The sequence below is a fragment of the Mytilus trossulus genome, chromosome 1 (genome assembly GCF_036588685.1).
Source record: "Mytilus trossulus isolate FHL-02 chromosome 1, PNRI_Mtr1.1.1.hap1, whole genome shotgun sequence".
Classification (NCBI taxonomy): Eukaryota; Metazoa; Mollusca; class Bivalvia; order Mytilida; family Mytilidae; genus Mytilus; species Mytilus trossulus.
In genome coordinates this window covers 54928298-54946831 of record NC_086373.1, presented here as the reverse complement: position 1 = coordinate 54946831, position 18534 = coordinate 54928298, and the positions used below count along the sequence as shown (strand labels likewise).

General features: G+C 30.1%; 1 protein-coding gene across 3 annotated transcripts in view; it reads right to left on the bottom strand.

Moving 5' to 3' along the window:
- Positions 1-2352: 2352 nt before the first annotated feature.
- Positions 2353-18534, bottom strand: part of LOC134727594 (serine/threonine-protein kinase B-raf-like) — a 42238-nt gene continuing 26056 nt past the window's right edge. For all 3 annotated transcript variants that reach the window (XM_063591977.1, XM_063591985.1, XM_063591992.1), the window contains exons 11-16: positions 18188-18364; positions 17304-17350; positions 15301-15419; positions 11290-11421; positions 9963-10097; positions 2353-8963 (exon numbers count right to left, since the gene is read on the bottom strand). In XM_063591977.1, the coding sequence (XP_063448047.1) occupies positions 8778-8963; positions 9963-10097; positions 11290-11421; positions 15301-15419; positions 17304-17350; positions 18188-18364 (796 nt within the window). In that variant the 3' untranslated portion in view covers positions 2353-8777. The remainder of the gene's footprint in view (positions 8964-9962; positions 10098-11289; positions 11422-15300; positions 15420-17303; positions 17351-18187; positions 18365-18534) is intronic.

Sequence of the window (18534 nt, the reverse complement as noted above, 5' to 3'; positions counted from 1 at the left end):
AGCAGAAGTTTGTTCGATAGTGAATTGCAGACCGCTCGTACCAGTCTCGACTGACCCTAATGATTCTTCTATTCTGACACCTAATACGTTACTTACTCAAAAGGAAGGAAGTCTTCCGGAGACATTGCCCGAGTTGGATATAAAACAATTGTACAAATCTCAATGGAAACATGTTGTTGTTCTTTCTCAGGAATTTTGGAAGAAGTGGCGCGAACAATATCTATCAAATTTACAACAGCGACGTAAATGGAATACTTCAAGTGATGATATTAAAGAAGGTGACATAGTTCTTTTGAAAGACCGTGAACTAAATCGTACATGTTGGTCAATGGCTATTGTCGAAAGAACATTTCCGAGCAGTGATGATCATGTCCGAAAGGTACAGATTCGTTATGTGAGACCAATTTGTGAACTCATCCGTTTGCTCTCTGAGTGACTCTGTAGTGATTTGATGTTTATAGACTGTTTAACAATGTTTAAGGATTGTAAGGTTTTATTTTGAAATTAACCTTAAAAGAGTTATTTAGTTAGATACATGTACAAATACATTATTTTTTGGTATATAGTGATTTCAGTTAGAAATCAGGAGGGGAGTGTGCTGCCCCGGATTTAATTTTTGCTATGGTTAAATTTTTACCAACACCGTTTTTTGTTATTAGTCATATGACACCGGATACGTTTGATGTTCACATTACGCTTTGTCACAAAACATAGAATTTAGGTGTTGGCCCCTCATGAAGTAAGTTTATAACTTTTTTATTGGTGATATTTGATTAATTAGTGTATTTTTATAAACATTATAATATCGAGGCGTAGAAATTATCTGTAAAATGGGTGCATTTCAATGAGACGAGGAACGTCCTAAATATTGAACTTTACGGGAAATCTGTAACATTAATTGAAGTTATTTTTGTACGATTGTGCAGGTTTATTTGTATGTAACTTTTTGATATAATTGAAATGAATGTTTAGACAAATTATTACTTGTATTATCAAGACATTTTATGCTAAAATATTTTTACACACATAACATGCATTACAGGATGAATTTTACATGGTACATAATTTACTGATGTTTTATTCTAGAGACATTTTACATTTCAAACAATTTATGGTTTGTTCCACATTGATATTTGAAGTAACATTTCACCTACATGTATTTTCAAGGAAATCTTAAAGATTGGACTGAAACTTTATTATGTAATTTTACACAATCAAAGCACTGTTAGTACTGTTTTGCATTTTGGTTACAATTTTCAGTATGTTTATTATTATGTGAAATATTGGAAAACGTTTTGTTTCTGAATACCTTTTACTTATGATTGTATTTTTTTATGTTGTAGTTTTGTACCCTCTCCGGGGGTTTGAATAGCAATAAAGCATAGAACATTGCACAACAAAGTTAAGAGAACAGAAACTAAAAAAATCATCAATGTTTACACTTGTAAAGGGGCATAACCCTAGAATGGTAATCAAAGTGCTTGTAATCACTGAATGGCAAAGATTGCTTTTATTTATCAGTTAGTAGTAAAGTAAATTTTACATTGTATGTTGTATATAGCATTGATTTAAGTTGATTCAACTACTATGCTGTTAAACGAAAGATAACTCTAATTTTCAAAGATTTCATAAAGCATTGGTTTTAGGTGATTCAACAACCCTTCTGGTCAAAGAAAGATAATTCCAATTTATTGTCTAGAAACTACAAAAATGCTTATAATTGGCCCCTTTTTTGCCCTTTATTCCTAGACTGTTAAAATAACCCTTAAAATATATCCTAACCTTTTACTTATGGTATTAAACATTGTGGAACAATTTCAGAACAATTGAAATACTTTACACAACTTTCAGATGGACTAAGCTGACAACGACATTATACCAATATATGACTGCATTTTTGCGGTCCCATAAAAACACATACTGAAAGACTTTCCTACAAATAATTTTTGCATAAATATATGAAGATATCATGTTCTGTCTGATTGATGATAATCAGAAATGATACCTGTGGAAAGTGAGTCAAATGGAATAAACATCAAACTAGATCTGTGAGTCATTATTATAAACTAATGTACCAATAATGAGCTCCAAATCTTTAAAAATAACCCGACTAAAAACACCCAGTTTGCATGAAATGTTTCTCAATGTTCAATGGCCAAAATTGCACGAAAAAACCTGTCAACTGGAAGAGAAACGTTTAAAATACACAAGAATAATATCTGCAGACATACAGAAAAATCCTTGGCAATTGTTTAATTTTGTGAGGATAGATTTTAATAACACAATATGCAGACACTGGGGCATACGAGTCAAAAGAATTGGGCAATTCTAAAAATAGAAAACAAAATCAAATCAGAAAGGAAATTTTTACTTGCATTTAAATATAACACAATTTAATTTCACACTTTTCAATCATACGTCATTTATACTATAAATAAAACCCTTTAAAAAGCACTGAATAAACATATCAAATGTGCTGTAAGATCAGATAGATATTTGTAATATAAACATCATCTTTTTACTTTGCAATACACTTTCATTATTTGTAAAATATCAGAAATCAGGATCACATAGTATTTTAGTTATAAAGTAATTGAACACAAAATTAAATAATAAAGTACCTCTCCTGGGTCTTGTACTGTCAAAAGTCAAACAGGTTGTTTAACTTTTCTTGATCATGTATAAAACTAAATACTTATTGGAATGCAGATTTGTTTCACAAGACTTCAAAGCATTAGCAAAAAAACGTAAATCAAAACTTTGCAAACATATTTTTTTGTTAAAATTGATCAAAGCAGGCATAAAAAGATAGCTGTTTGGATGTTAAAATACTTTCAACATGTTAAAATACATTTCTCTTTTTATGAATATGTCTTGTAGATTATAATGCAACTGTTATCTTTTTTTAAATTACTAGGAAATAAATTGTTTGACTATGTTTTTTGCCTCTTGTTGCATATGTAAATATGTCTTTCCAAATAAAGTATTGTTGTCAACTTAAAAGCCATGTTTTAATCTTTTAAATGAAAATATTTCCCAGAAAGACAATGATATATAATTTTATTTTGTCATCAAGATTTGATTGAAAACAATTATTTTGTTTGAGTAGAAAAACTAGAGGCTCTAAAGAGCCTGTGTCGCTCACCTTGGTCTATGTGCATATTAAAGATTCATGACAAAATTGTGTTTTAGTGTTGGTGATGTGTTTGTAGATCTTTCTTTATTGAACATTCTTGCTGCTCACAATTATCTTTATCGATAATGAAATTGGCCCAGAAGTGACAATGGAAAATATTTTGTATAAATTTACAAAAATTTACAAAATTAATGAAAATTGTTAAAATTGACTATAAAGGGCAATAACTCCTTAAAGGGTCAATTGACCACTTTGGTCAAGTTGACTTATTTGTAGATCTTACTTTGCTGAACATTATTGCTGTTTGCAGTTTATCTCTATCTATAATAATATTCAAGATAACCCATAACAGCCAAATTTCCTTAAAATTACCAATTAAGGGGCAGCAACCGAACAACAGGTTCTCCTATTCATCTGAAAATTTGAGGACAGATTGATATTGTCCTGATCAAAGATTTTACCTGTTACAGATTTGCTCTAAATGCTTTGGTTTCAGAGATATATACCAAAATCTACATTTTACCACTATGTTCAATTTTAGCGATGGTGGCCATCTTGGTTGGTTGGCTGGGTCACCGCACAAATTTTTAAACCAGATACCACAATAATGATTGTGCCCAAGTTTGGTTTGATTTGGCCCAGTAGTTTCAGAGGAGAAGATTTTTGTAAAAGTAAACGGCGACGGACGACAAGGACGGACGCAAAGTTATGAGGAAAGCTCACTTGGCCCTTTGGGCCAGGTGAGCTGATAAAAGGAATAAATCAATAAATTTATAGATGTATATCAATTATTTTTGCCATTGATTGAGAAATTTTACAAAACAATTTGTCTTGGAAGATCTGAAATTTCCAAATGAATGAATTTCACTTTCAACCTTTTTAATCGTATATCAAGAAATGCAAAAAGGATGAGACTGCATGCCAAGCTGTTTTATTCAAAAAATATAAAAGAAAGTTTTAGTTTCTTTTACATGTAAACCTTTGTATAAATTCACAGTATATCAAAATAAACAGAAAATGGAAATTAAATTTTATGTAGCATAAGCAATATTTTCCTCAAAGATCTGCTATAGAAATGTGAGTATTGACAGGTTCCTGTCATGGAAAAGTTGACAAAAAGTAAAATTAAAAATGTTGATAGACAAGTCACAACTTAGTGTGGTAAAAATGCAGTAAAATATTTTGAAATTATTTTGCAATAATAATACAAGAAGGCCCGTCATACAGTAAAATTTCATATAATATGAAATTTTTCTAATCCATATCTAATTTTGAACAAAACTTGTTATATTTTAAACTAAAATCAAAATTATTCAATAAAAACAGACTGCATGGAGAGGTGCTTTATATAACACACAGGAGCCAAGCATTCATACCCTATCTTCTTCAAACATACAAAATCACGACACCATCAAATTGGTGACACATATAATATACATGATGCTTGTGTAGAAGTATTGTACATTGCACGTTCCCTTCAAAAACAGAAAAAAACAAACCATGTGAGCACAATTCCATGACCATTAAAACTGGAATATTTTTTATATACAAATAAATAGTTCATCTCTATTTCACCCTGCCAAACACAGCTAAAACAAACATTTACTGGAAGTTCTGTTAAAAATATTCATACACAAGGAGGAATCTTAATGCATCTCATTTTCTCACATAATATTAAAACTACTATTCATCAACCTCAATCTCACCATATATCATTTACAACACATGAACACACATACAACCTCACATATACTAACTCATGTATGTTCATTCTCATACTATGTATAAATATATAAGTACACTGGCAACTTAGAGTTCATAATGAAAGACCAGAATTTATTTTGATACATTATGTCTGCGTTAATAATAATTCCCTTATTATGGTTCTTTTTTTTTTTAGGCTAAACACATTCTAAATCTTCTGATATTGAGATAAAGGAGTAAGTTCGGAAAGGGCCATATTTGGCCCCAATTATAAAGTTCATAGTTCCATGACAATAAATGTTTTAAGTTGCCTTAAAGACAAGTTAGAAAGTTAAACAGAACTGTTTTTGTCAAAGTTTTATTCTAACAGGTTGATTTTTACATCACAAAAAGGTCAAGATAAGGGATTTTGGTGAAATTTGACAAAATCAGCTAGATTTCAACCAAATGAAGGACCAGGAAACATAGAGCGCAGGCGTCGACAAGCTTAAGATTCAAATAAGACATGTGAAATGTCTTCACAAACATTATTTTAAAATATCTTTGTTGTCGACGTATGCGCTCTATGTTTCCTGTCCAATAATCTATGGAAATTCACTCGTTTTCATTGATTTTTTCGTGAAAAATCAATATGAGTACAACTTGTGATATCATAATGAAACGCAGAAACGTAAAATTTTCAACAAAATTGTTTATATCCTAGATAGTCAATGTATTAAATATTATTTATCGTGATATTGGTCGATAAATCTGAATTTGAAATTTTCAATTAAAAAGGCGGCCATTTATCGAACATACTCCTTTTAACACTGACCCTTAAAATCTGTTTCAGTTTCGAAAATTCTTTATTTAGTGAAAAAAAAACAAAAAAACAGACACATTCTTTTTCTGTATGGGGTTAGATACTTGTCATTATCTTTTACTTAAATATTCCAACACTTTAATTGTGAAGAAAATGAAATATATCACATCAAATGAAACATGTGAATAGTTTTTGCTATACTTATAAATTTTGTCTTTGTGAACTTCAATTTAGACATTTTTACAAATAGACATGTCTTGATTTTACACTCATTTTTACACACATCAACAGCTCTAATCTTTTCACAGAAATTGTAATTGTAAGATTAAGATTCTTGCAGTCATGAACACTTTAATATGTCTTAAATTCTGAATTGTAGAACTTTTTAATGAAAAGAGTCACTGAGTAGTTTCGACTTACAAGGATGTGGTAGTCAATTGCTTGAAACAAACTAATAATTATATTATTTCTTTAAGAACTAACATAGTTTGAACCACAATTTTTTCCGTGTTCATCAAGCCAGACATCTATCTAAAGTAAATAGTACAATGTTATTAAAACTATATAGTGCTATGTTATCTAATAGGTTTGGTTTACCTTCATCTTATAAGTTTATTGTATCATCATAATGAGACAGTTGTCAAACTATATATTAACCATCTGCTGAATAGTGTGAAGTTCGTCAATAACTGTTTCTAATCAACTATATTACTTACAACATAATTCATAAAATGGAAATCTTTTATATCAAAAGGGTATTTTTTTTTTAAAAGCCGAACTGAAATGCAACCCTTTCGAACTCCACCTTTTGTTATACTTTACTAATGAAAACAAATACCCTTACATAAATTCACAATCTCTCCCTCTTTCAGACTTTCACAATCATCAACACAACACTTCCATAAAGCTTATCTCAAACAAAAATTAAATCACCAATTTACATCCTCTAAAATCTTCATATATATATATTTTAAACAAATTATGCATACACACACAAAAATCGTAAAATATACACAAACACTAAGACTATTTACACAGACTTAATTGTACACAAAATCACAGTAAAGTCATATAATGTATTATAATGCCATGGCAACTGAGATGAGAGGAATATTGACCTTGAGAAGGTCAACAGGTGATTAAGAATCTTACATAATTTTCTAAGTATATTTCAGCTTAGTACACAAATGAAATAAATGTATCGCCCTATCTATATGAATTTGGTCTGCCACTGTCAGTTCAAAAACTGTTTCGTCTTTTATTAAAGCCATAAATGAGATCTACTGAATATTTAATTAATGAAAATATTCATTTCAGATTAAACAGTTACATTCTTTAATTTCTAGGATTAAATTATTTATTTTTTGCATTTTCTATAAAATCTGAAATTCTCATCAAAATTTCATGATTTTTTTGGTCAGAATTGAATGTAATTTATACTCAACAATTCTAATAAAAAAAAAAGAAATTTCATTGTTACTATGCCACTCATAAAAATAACTTTATTTTCTCACAATAATAGAAAGAAAAAAAAATCCACCAAATTGAACAAAGAAATCAAAATGTCTAAAATTGAGATGTTTATAATTTTCATATTTCTATAATAAAAACACAAGTTTCTTTGAAGAGATGGGACGAGCTTTAATATTTCTGGTATTACCTTTAAAACATACTCAATCAAAGTCGTTTTGTTGCCATTTTTGATAAACATTTTAAGGAAATTAAATACTTGTTTTATGTATTCAATAAATATCCTCACTATATAGAATGTGTTTTTCCAATAAAACATATAATATCACAAATGTTTTAAAGCTGCATAATCCAGCACTATTACATGACCAAACAAATCCATGTTTTATGGAATCTGTTTGATTAAATGGACCATTGAAAAAAATAAACACACTGTAACATCAAATTATACCTTGTTATAACAAAACCAGCTGTAATGCTGGCGACCTCATTTCTTGTCAATGTCACATGGTAACTATATACAATAAAATAAATAAATAGTTTAACAATATTAACAGTTCTCTCTAACATAAGATTATGTGCATTTAAATTGGGAAAGATTTGTCAGATGAACTTAAAACAGCTCATTGTTTTGTACATCTGCAATTAGGAAATAATGAAATGTATAGTGACTAACTTTTTCACAAACAGGAAGATTGAGTACACTGTCAAGAGTTGAGCAAACTTTGAGATACAACTATGCTTTTAAGGTGGTACCTAACACAACAGGGAGATAACTCTGTAAAGTCAGCTAAACGTTTTAATTACGTTGTGTTGTAAAGGGAATAATATGCTTCTCAAAGATGAAAATTGGTGTTTGTCAAAACTGCTATATAACCAGTGTAATTTTTCTGAATTTTTTTTTGAAATTTTGAAATTTTGGTAAAATTTTATGAAAATTAAACAAGCCAAGTTAATTTTAGTGAAAGTGTTGGGTTCCACCTTAACAAGCTATTTATATATCAAGATGGTCACTTATTCCTCCTCTATTACCAATGCTTACCTATTCATAGTATGAAGTCTTCATAATAGTAAGAAGACCACAAATAAGGAAAATCTAAAATACTAATGAATCCAAAATCGCTTTTTTGAAAGCAGGTGCACTGTTGGAGGCTGCCATTTTGCAAAGCTTACACAAAAAGTATCACTGTGTGACAAATGCTCATTGTAGAATAAATGGGATATTTTTTCAATGTTATTGATTGACTAAATATAAAATCAACACTTCCTATACTGAACAAGAAATATTAATGTTGAAATTTATCTTTAATGCTGCAACTTTCTATATAACAAGAAAAAATGTACAGTATAATTTTTTGCATTGCTGCTTAATTTGTTTCTAATTAAGTAAGGTTAAAAAAAAATATGAAGAATTTGCCAAAAAAAAGTGCATACATATTTAAGCATTTATTATATCATGATTAAACATCCTTCACTTTCAACTTCTTTATACATTTCAGACAGCTATCAAGTGAAAGACATAAAAACACAATCTATTATACACAATAAGTAGCCGACACATGTCTTTCCCACTAAAAGTGCACATGACCTTATGACATAAAGAGCAGTACAATTTATCAATAACATAAAAAGAAAGACCTGGTAGTGTAGAGATAATTGTTTACATTAATAAGCAGGCGTAGGTGAAGAAAAGATGAACTGAGAGTACTGGCTATTTATAGGAGTTTTTGGGGACGCACACATGTACATTAAATCATAGTCTTCAGTGTGTGATTGATTTAAAGTAGGTTCAGATGAACTCCGATGAACTTTAGGTAACGACCTTTCTAATGTCTCCAGTACTGATAATATCTGAAATAGAAAAAAATGTATCATTAAATTTGTATTTCAGGGTTACTGATGAGCAGCAGTAATTATGTGTACAAGTCTTCTTTTTTCAGACTTATTCCATTTCTACAATTTTAGACTAAAGGAGTAGGTGTGGTAAGGGTTGTATTTGGCCCCTTATATCATGTTCATCAAGGTGAGTTTATGTAAACCGATGTGAGAAAATGAACGAGTATGTATTTTGTAAACCTTTCTTATAAACATTACCGGTTACCTTTCCAAATATGCCCAAAAAATCAGATTTTCGTGAAAGTGAGCAAAATTTTCTCATCAAAGACTCTTGAACCAAAAAGTAAAAAGGCCAAATCTAAAAAAATTAACATTTATGACTTGAGTCATTTAGAAAGTGAATAAGACTTTGACTTGAGAGTCATAATTTAAACTACTGTAAATTCAGAAATTATTGCGAGGTTTTTATTATTGCGATTAATGGGACTGTGTTGTAAACGCAATAATTAAAACTCTCATTTTGTAATATTTACTTTTCTCAAAATCGTAAAAATGAAAATTGCATTCAAGTGTAAAATGACAAAATCGCAATAACAAATGCATGCAATAATTTCTGAATTTACAGTACCACTTCCTTATTGGAAATTTTAATTTGAAATTTATTTTGCCTTGATCAAAACTGGTATTTTGTTGTTGCAAATTAGTGGGTAGTTCATCTTCAAAAAGATAGCCAACCTCTGTATATTACTGTCAGGAGACAGTAGCTTTTTATCTATTTTGCTTTTTGTTTTACATATACATTTGACCTTTGGTCTTCTATTTTGTCATTTTGAGAACTCCGATAGCTTGCTATGTCATATTTGTTTGCTCATTGTTGAAAACATACTTTTACTAATAATGAACTATTATTGACTTATATAATCTAATTATCATACATTAAATTAGAATGGTCAAATAGAATCTATCATGAGTTTTAGAGCAAGTACTTTAAGACTCTATCTAAATTATTCTTACCTGTGGAAATAAAGGCCTCTGTTCTCGTTCAAATTTACAGCAGTCTTGAAATAAAATCTTTAATCTTTTAGGGCTATCTGTCCTTATTTTACTATAGTCTGGTCGCAGATATCCCTTACCAACCATGAATAATATCTACATTTAGAAAGGAAATACCTCATTACTTACTATCAACAACTTAAATATTGTCAAGAGGCTGACATGGTGACAGCAAATCAGGTTTTATTACATCTACTTAGTGTCATTGTTAAAACATTGAAGGGCCATAACTTCTGAACAGCAAACATGGCAAATGTAAATAATCATTAGTAAAATTTCCCAATTAAGGATCAACAAACAATAAACATTTTTTTCCCTTAATTTTCTCAATTCCCTATTAAATGTTTTGGCGGTTACTGACATGGTTGTAGTTAATCAATAGAATAGAGGTATCTTAGATAACTGCCACAGGTGTACACACCTTAGTGTATTTATTAGGTTGTAAAATTATAAACAGAAACTTACAATAAATAAGATAATTTGACACTAATAAATAAGGGTAAAATGCATGAAATAACAAGTATATGAGATGTATCTATGGATAGATGTGTTCTTAAAATGTATATCTGTATTGTACATTATATGTCTTATATATATGAAACTGAATATTAAGTATCTACATCTGTTTAAAAAGCTCTTAGCTTATTTTCTTCTGTCTAACTAAAGCTTTTGGTTTGATTTATTATACAATTGAAAATTGGTCCTTGATAGCCCATTGTTCAGGCAGAGAAAGCCACAACAAAGCCCATACCTCAACACAAAAGTTAACAGCTTTCTTGGTATGACAGTTAAAACAATAGGAAAATAATACACGGATGCCCCACCTTCACTATCATTTTCCATGTTCAATGGACCATGAAATTGGGTAAAAAAAATAATTTGGCATTAAAATTTGAAAGATCATATCAAAGGGAACATGTGTACTAAGTTTCAAGTTGATTGGACTTCAACTTCATCAAAAACTACCTTGACCAAAAACTTTAACCTGAAACTCCCACTATCATTTTCTATGTTCAGTGGACAATGAAATTGGGGTCAAAAGTCTAATTTGGCTTTAAAATTAGAAAGATCATATCATAAGCAAAAATTGTACTAAGTTTCAAGTTGATTGGACTTCAGCTTCATCAAAAACTACCTTGACCAAAAACTTTAACCTGAAGTGGGACGAACGGACAGACGAATGAACAGACTGATGGACGCACAAACCAGAAAACATAATGCCCCTCTACTATCATAGGTGGGGCAAAAAAACAACACTGTATTCAACCTTCTCTACATGTATATATACCTGATCTTTATTACTGATATTGCCATATGGAAGTTGGCCTGTCATCAGTTCATACAATACAATACCAAAGGAATATACATCTGATTGGTTAGTATAGGGATTATCCTCCTGCATACGTATCACTTCTGGGGCCTACAAAAATATAGTAATGAGAATGAGGCTTTGTAACACAAATATCATCTGGTTTCCAAAGTGATATAGTTTTAAACTATAGGCTTTAGAGCCAAAATTGCTCACATTGCAAAAATAATATTAAATTGTAAAACCCAATAGTAACAAATTTTTATTCAAATATATATAGTTTTTCTCATTCACATAAAATCAAGACCATTCAATTATTTCAACTTCTGTGCCAGAATTTCATATAATTTACAATATGGAAAATTATGCGTCACAATACGCTTAACAATTTAGCTATCTACATTTAGGCTTTCAAGAAAATAATTAATGAAAGAAGAATGTGTCTGAGGACGCCATAATCAAGCTCTGCAAAGTTAAAAAGGGGAATTACTCGCATATGGTAAATGACTAACTGCTCATATTGGAATTTTATCATAAAATTTAGATGAGGTGAACTTTATTTATAGTGTGGAAACAACAACAGGACATAAAAACTAAAATTGCATATTAATCACAATCAAAAGGCAATAATGATTAATCTAATTGACTGACTTTGTACTACTAATTTTTGCATTTAAAATCATTATTTATTAATTTCTTTACAATGGAAAGTGATGTATAATCCATCAGCTTATCTAGTTTCAAGTATCAAGCACTGTTAAAACATGATAATTAGTTTTCTGGTCTGTCAAACGTTTACAGAAATATATGAATAATACATAAAAAAGATGTGGTATGATTGCCAATGAGACAACTATCCACAAAAGACCAAAATGACACAAACATTAACAATTATAGGTCACCGTACAGCCTTCAACAATGAGCAAAGCCCATACCGCATATACTCAGCTATAAAAGGCCCCGATAAGACAATGTAAAACAATTAAATACAACTGTAACAGATAGCCAAACTTAACATACCATCCATAATATTGAGAATAATACAACTGTAACAGATACCCAAACATTACATACCATCCATAATATTGAGAATAATACAACTGTAACAGATAGCCAAACTTAACATACCATCCATAATATTGAGAATAATACAACTGTAACAGATACCCAAACATTACATACCATCCATAATATTGAGAATAATACAACTGTAACAGATAGCCAAACTGAACATACCATCCATAATATTGAGAATAATACAACTGTAACAGATACCCAAACTTAACATACCATCCATAATATTGAGAATAATACAACTGTAACAGATAGCCAAACTTAACATACCATCCATAATATTGAGAATAATACAACTGTAACAGATACCCAAACTTAACATACCATCCATAATATTGAGAACAATACAACTGTAACATATACCCAAACATTACATACCATCCATAATATTGAGAATAATACAACTGTAACAGATAGCCAAACTTAACATACCATCCATAATATTGAGAACAATACAACTGTAACAGATACCCAAACATTACATACCATCCATAATATTGAGAATAATACAACTGTAACAGATACCCAAACATTACATACCATCCATAATATTGAGAATAATACAACTGTAACAGATAGCCAAACTTAACATACCATCCATAATATTGAGAATTATACAACTGTAACAGATACCCAAACTTAACATACCATCCATAATATTGAGAATTATACAACTGTAACAGATACCCAAACATTACATACCATCCATAATATTGAGAATTATACAACTGTAACAGATACCCAAACATTACATACCATCCATAATATTGAGAATAATACAACTGTAACAGATACCCAAACTTAACATACCATCCATAATATTGAGAATAATACAACTGTAACAGATACCCAAACATTACATACCATCCATAATATTGAGAATAATACAACTGTAACAGATAGCCAAACTTAACATACCATCCATAATATTGAGAATAATACAACTGTAACAGATAGCCAAACTTAACATACCATCCATAATATTGAGAACAATACAACTGTAACAGATACCCAAACATTACATACCATCCATAATATTGAGAACAATACAACTGTAACAGATACCCAAACATTACATACCATCCATAATATTGAGAATAATACAACTGTAACAGATAGCCAAACTTAACATACCATCCATACTATTGAGAATTATACAACTGTAACAGATACCCAAACTTAACATACCATCCATAATATTGAGAATTATACAACTGTAACAGATACCCAAACATTACATACCATCCATAATATTGAGAATAATACAACTGTAACAGATACCCAAACTTAACATACCATCCATAATATTGAGAATAATACAACTGTAACATATACCCAAACATTACATACCATCCATAATATTGAGAATAATACAACTGTAACAGATAGCCAAACTTAACATACCATCCATAATATTGAGAATTATACAACTGTAACAGATACCCAAACATTACATACCATCCATAATATTGAGAACAATACAACTGTAACAGATACCCAAACATTACATACCATCCATAATATTGAGAATAATACAACTGTAACAGATAGCCAAACTTAACATACCATCCATACTATTGAGAATTATACAACTGTAACAGATACCCAAACTTAACATACCATCCATAATATTGAGAATTATACAACTGTAACAGATACCCAAACATTACATACCATCCATAATATTGAGAATTATACAACTGTAACAGATACCCAAACATTACATACCATCCATAATATTGAGAATTATACAACTGTAACAGATAGCCAAACTTAACATACCATCCATACTATTGAGAATTATACAACTGTAACAGATACCCAAACTTAACATACCATCCATAATATTGAGAATTATACAACTGTAACAGATACCCAAACATTACATACCATCCATAATATTGAGAATTATACAACTGTAACAGATACCCAAACATTACATACCATCCATAATATTGAGAATAATACAACTGTAACAGATACCCAAACTTAACATACCATCCATAATATTGAGAATAATACAACTGTAACAGATACCCAAACATTACATACCATCCATAATATTGAGAATAATACAACTGTAACAGATACCCAAACTTAACATACCATCCATAATATTGAGAATTATACAACTGTAACAGATACCCAAACATTACATACCATCCATAATATTGAGAATAATACAACTGTAACAGATAGCCAAACTTAACATACCATCCATAATATTGAGAATAATACAACTGTAACAGATACCCATACTTAACTTACCATCCATAATATTGAGAATAATACAACTGTAACAGATACCCAAACTTAACATACCATCCATAATATTGAGAATAATACAACTGTAACAGATACCCAAACATTACATACCATCCATAATATTGAGAATAATACAACTGTTACAGATAGCCAAACTTAACATACCATCCATAATATTGAGAATAATACAACTGTAACAGATAGCCAAACATTACATACCATCCATAATATTGAGAATAATACAACTGTAACAGATAGCCAAACTTAACATACCATCCATAATATTGAGAATTATACAACTGTAACAGATACCCAAACATTACATACCATCCATAATATTGAGAATAATACAACTGTAACAGATAGCCAAACTTAACATACCATCCATAATATTGAGAATTATACAACTGTAACAGATACCCAAACATTACATACCATCCATAATATTGAGAATAATACAACTGTAACAGATAGCCAAACTTAACATACCATCCATAATATTGAGAATAATACAACTGTAACAGATACCCATACTTAACATACCATCCATAATATTGAGAATAATACAACTGTAACAGATACCCAAACTTAACATACCATCCATAATATTGAGAATAATACAACTGTAACAGATAGCCAAACTTAACATACCATCCATAATATTGAGCCTGTTGGTTGTTGGAACTGATGTGACCCACTCCATCGGGTTTTCACAGTTGCCAGACCAAAATCACCAATTTTGACAGTTAAAATATCTGTTAAAAATATGTCTGAGAAATGAGTTAAGAAAAAGTACATCTAATACAGTAAGAATGTTACATTCATAGGTCTTATTGCACACAGTCATTTATGTTGATTTAAATAGTGTCCTAAGGAGAACAAAATTAAACACAACTGGTCAAACAGACAAATTTCTGTCAAGTCGTGATTCTAAATCTATAAAAAGATTTCTTCTGGTGGGTGTTGCAGTCTGGGATTAAAGAAGTCTTCATGAAACTTGAATATGAGATTTGGAAGATAAAGATACTGCATTCAGGATACCTTAGTGAACAACAAAATATGTGTCTGTAAAGAATTTTTCAAATATTTTTACCAATTTTCAGATAAAAGATACATATTCAAGGACAGCTTAATAAATGTTTTTTAAAAATCTTAATCAGAAGATCTGTATAAAATAAATTATAATATTGCAAACTTTTTTTTTATTTCAGCTAATTTACAGGACCTAAAAACACCCCTCGAAATGTACCTTGCCCTTGACCATGTTGACCTAGACATATGGTATCAACAATTTGCATGTTTAACTATAAATATCTATTCTTTTGAATTGTTTTATTTTTGTTTTGGGATGCTGTCTCGTATACATGTGCTAGTACTTGTATTATTTTTTCATACCAAAATAAGGAACATTTAATAATAGCCCATATTATGCATAGTTATTCCTTTATAGGAACTGTTCAGCAATATAAAAATAAGGAGATGCAGTATCATTACCAGTGAGACAGTTATACACAAAAGTTCAAATGAAGTGGATGTAAGCAATCATAGGTACAGCTTTCAAAGGTGGGAAAACCCATACTGTATAGGCTATGCATAGGTGGTTACTACAAGATTCTAATATGACGTTCTTCTTTATCTTTGGGTACAAAGCCATGTTATAATTCGAATAGAACATGGGCTGCACTTGATTGACGTCACAATTGAAATTGCAACGTCAGATGAATTTTTAACAACACCAGAGATCAAAATGGACATTTTTGTTGGTGTTGTTCGCTAGGAAATTAAATAAAAACATTCTTAAAGTAAGTTTAAATGTTTCTGTTCTTTTTTTATAGACAAACTGTTGAATTTTTTAAAACGTTTTTGTTCATCAAATCAAAATGGCGACATTTCGAGCATCTACTATAGGTCTGCTTCGAAGTACAAAAGTTCAAAATATTCCTATTAGAATCGATATAATTCTATCATGCTATGCTCTATGCTCATTTTAACATGGGTAGGCATTATATTTGTAAACATTTAATACCTCGCTAGCGCTCGGTATTAAGATATTAACAAATATAATGCCTACCCATGTTAAAATGAGCATAGAGCATGGCATGAAAGAATTATTTCTTAATTTCAACATGTTTTTCATAGGCAGATATGTATCTTGTGTTATGAAATATGACTTCTCTAATTTTCATGCTATTTTCACATTTCCTGACCAGTGTGAAAAAAATATTTCTAATCTCTAGTGAAAAATTTGTTCTCAGCAAATGATTGGTCGAAATTTTATTGTGACGTTCAATTTTCATTGTTTCTTCTGAATTTTCCTATTGTGACGTCATGAAAAAAGGCGACCATGCCTGATGACGTCACATAAAAGGTACACAACTTTCTTCAAATCTTTGAAAAAGAAGAATAAAAATCATTAGAGAAACAGAATCCACAACTGTAACTTGTGTATTATGATATTTCTCCACTCTCGACAGTTAAATTTTAACTATTTAAAAAAAACTCAGCAAAGCCTCAATCTTTAAATATTAAAATTTAACTGTCTCGAGAGGAGAAATATCGTAACAAACTTGTTGCAGTTGTGGAATCTATACATATTTTGTCATACAATGGTGCAGCTGTCAGATGATTCTTATTAATTCAATTCAAAAGGATACTGTTAGACTTGAGATCTCTATGAATTATTGACTTCGCATGTAAATAGCTGGAAAAGAAAAAAAGAGCATGAATCTGTTATTCAATTGTTGTTGTTTGTTGCTGTGTAAAATATATTTGTTTTTTGGTCAATATTTCGAAAATAAATGAAGACACAAGATTTTTATTATTTGAATTGTTTATCATTTGTCATTTGGGGATTTTCATAGCTAACCATACAGATTTGGTTTTCTAATTACTGAAGGCCGTACAGTGAATTATAGTTGTTAATTTCTGTGCTATTTAGTCTCTTGTCTCGAGTTGTCTCATTAGCAATCATACCACATTTTCTTGTTTATTTATAAAGCTTTTCACATTGTTGGCAGTGGCATCTGATCAGGGCTTTTTTTATATTATTTTGTATTGCATTTAACTGTACATTTATTAGCTAACAATAGAAGTTGTAGTTTACTAAGTGCTGTCTTCAATGAAGCAGTATTAATTTTTTTTTTATCCAACAACCATGCATACCATCTGGTATCCACTTAAGGGAACTCTATCAGCACAAAATTTGGAAAGCGTTATTCAGCATTTTTTCATCAACCATTACATTAAACAGTAACAAATATCTTGGTTATCTGGTTATTTTTTTTGTCAAGTGTACCCTGATACATTGTACAGTTTACTGTGGATGCGTTTTTATTCTTGAGAAACCATTTTTATTAATTTCACGAGTATTGGTTAATCAGGAATTTAAATGTACAACAAAGTACAAATTTTCTACAAATTTGAATGCAGACTTAGTTAAAAAAAAAAGTCAGTATCAAATATCCAAGAAAATACATGTATTTCCCAATCTACAAATATTGGTATCAACAAACATAAATAAATCCACATATAAACTTACTCCATGCCTTGAGCTGTCTGTCTGGATATTTCCATTAATGTTATCATTTCAAATTTATGTTCTTGAACATGGAGATGTTTATATAAACTAGAGCCTTCACACCACTGGGTTATTATGGCTAACCATGGCTTTGACGTCCAACCCATAAATAATAATACATTTGTATGCCTTGTTTTCCTGAAAAAAAAAAAAATGTCCTTTTAAACATATAAAAGTGTATGGGGACAAGAATGCCCTGCTCAAGCTTTGCAATATTTCAAGTTAAAAAGAGCTATAACTCTAGAACAGTAAATGATTCACAACTTGAATTTTAAATATGTCTAACAGCTGTGGCATTGTGTATTAGT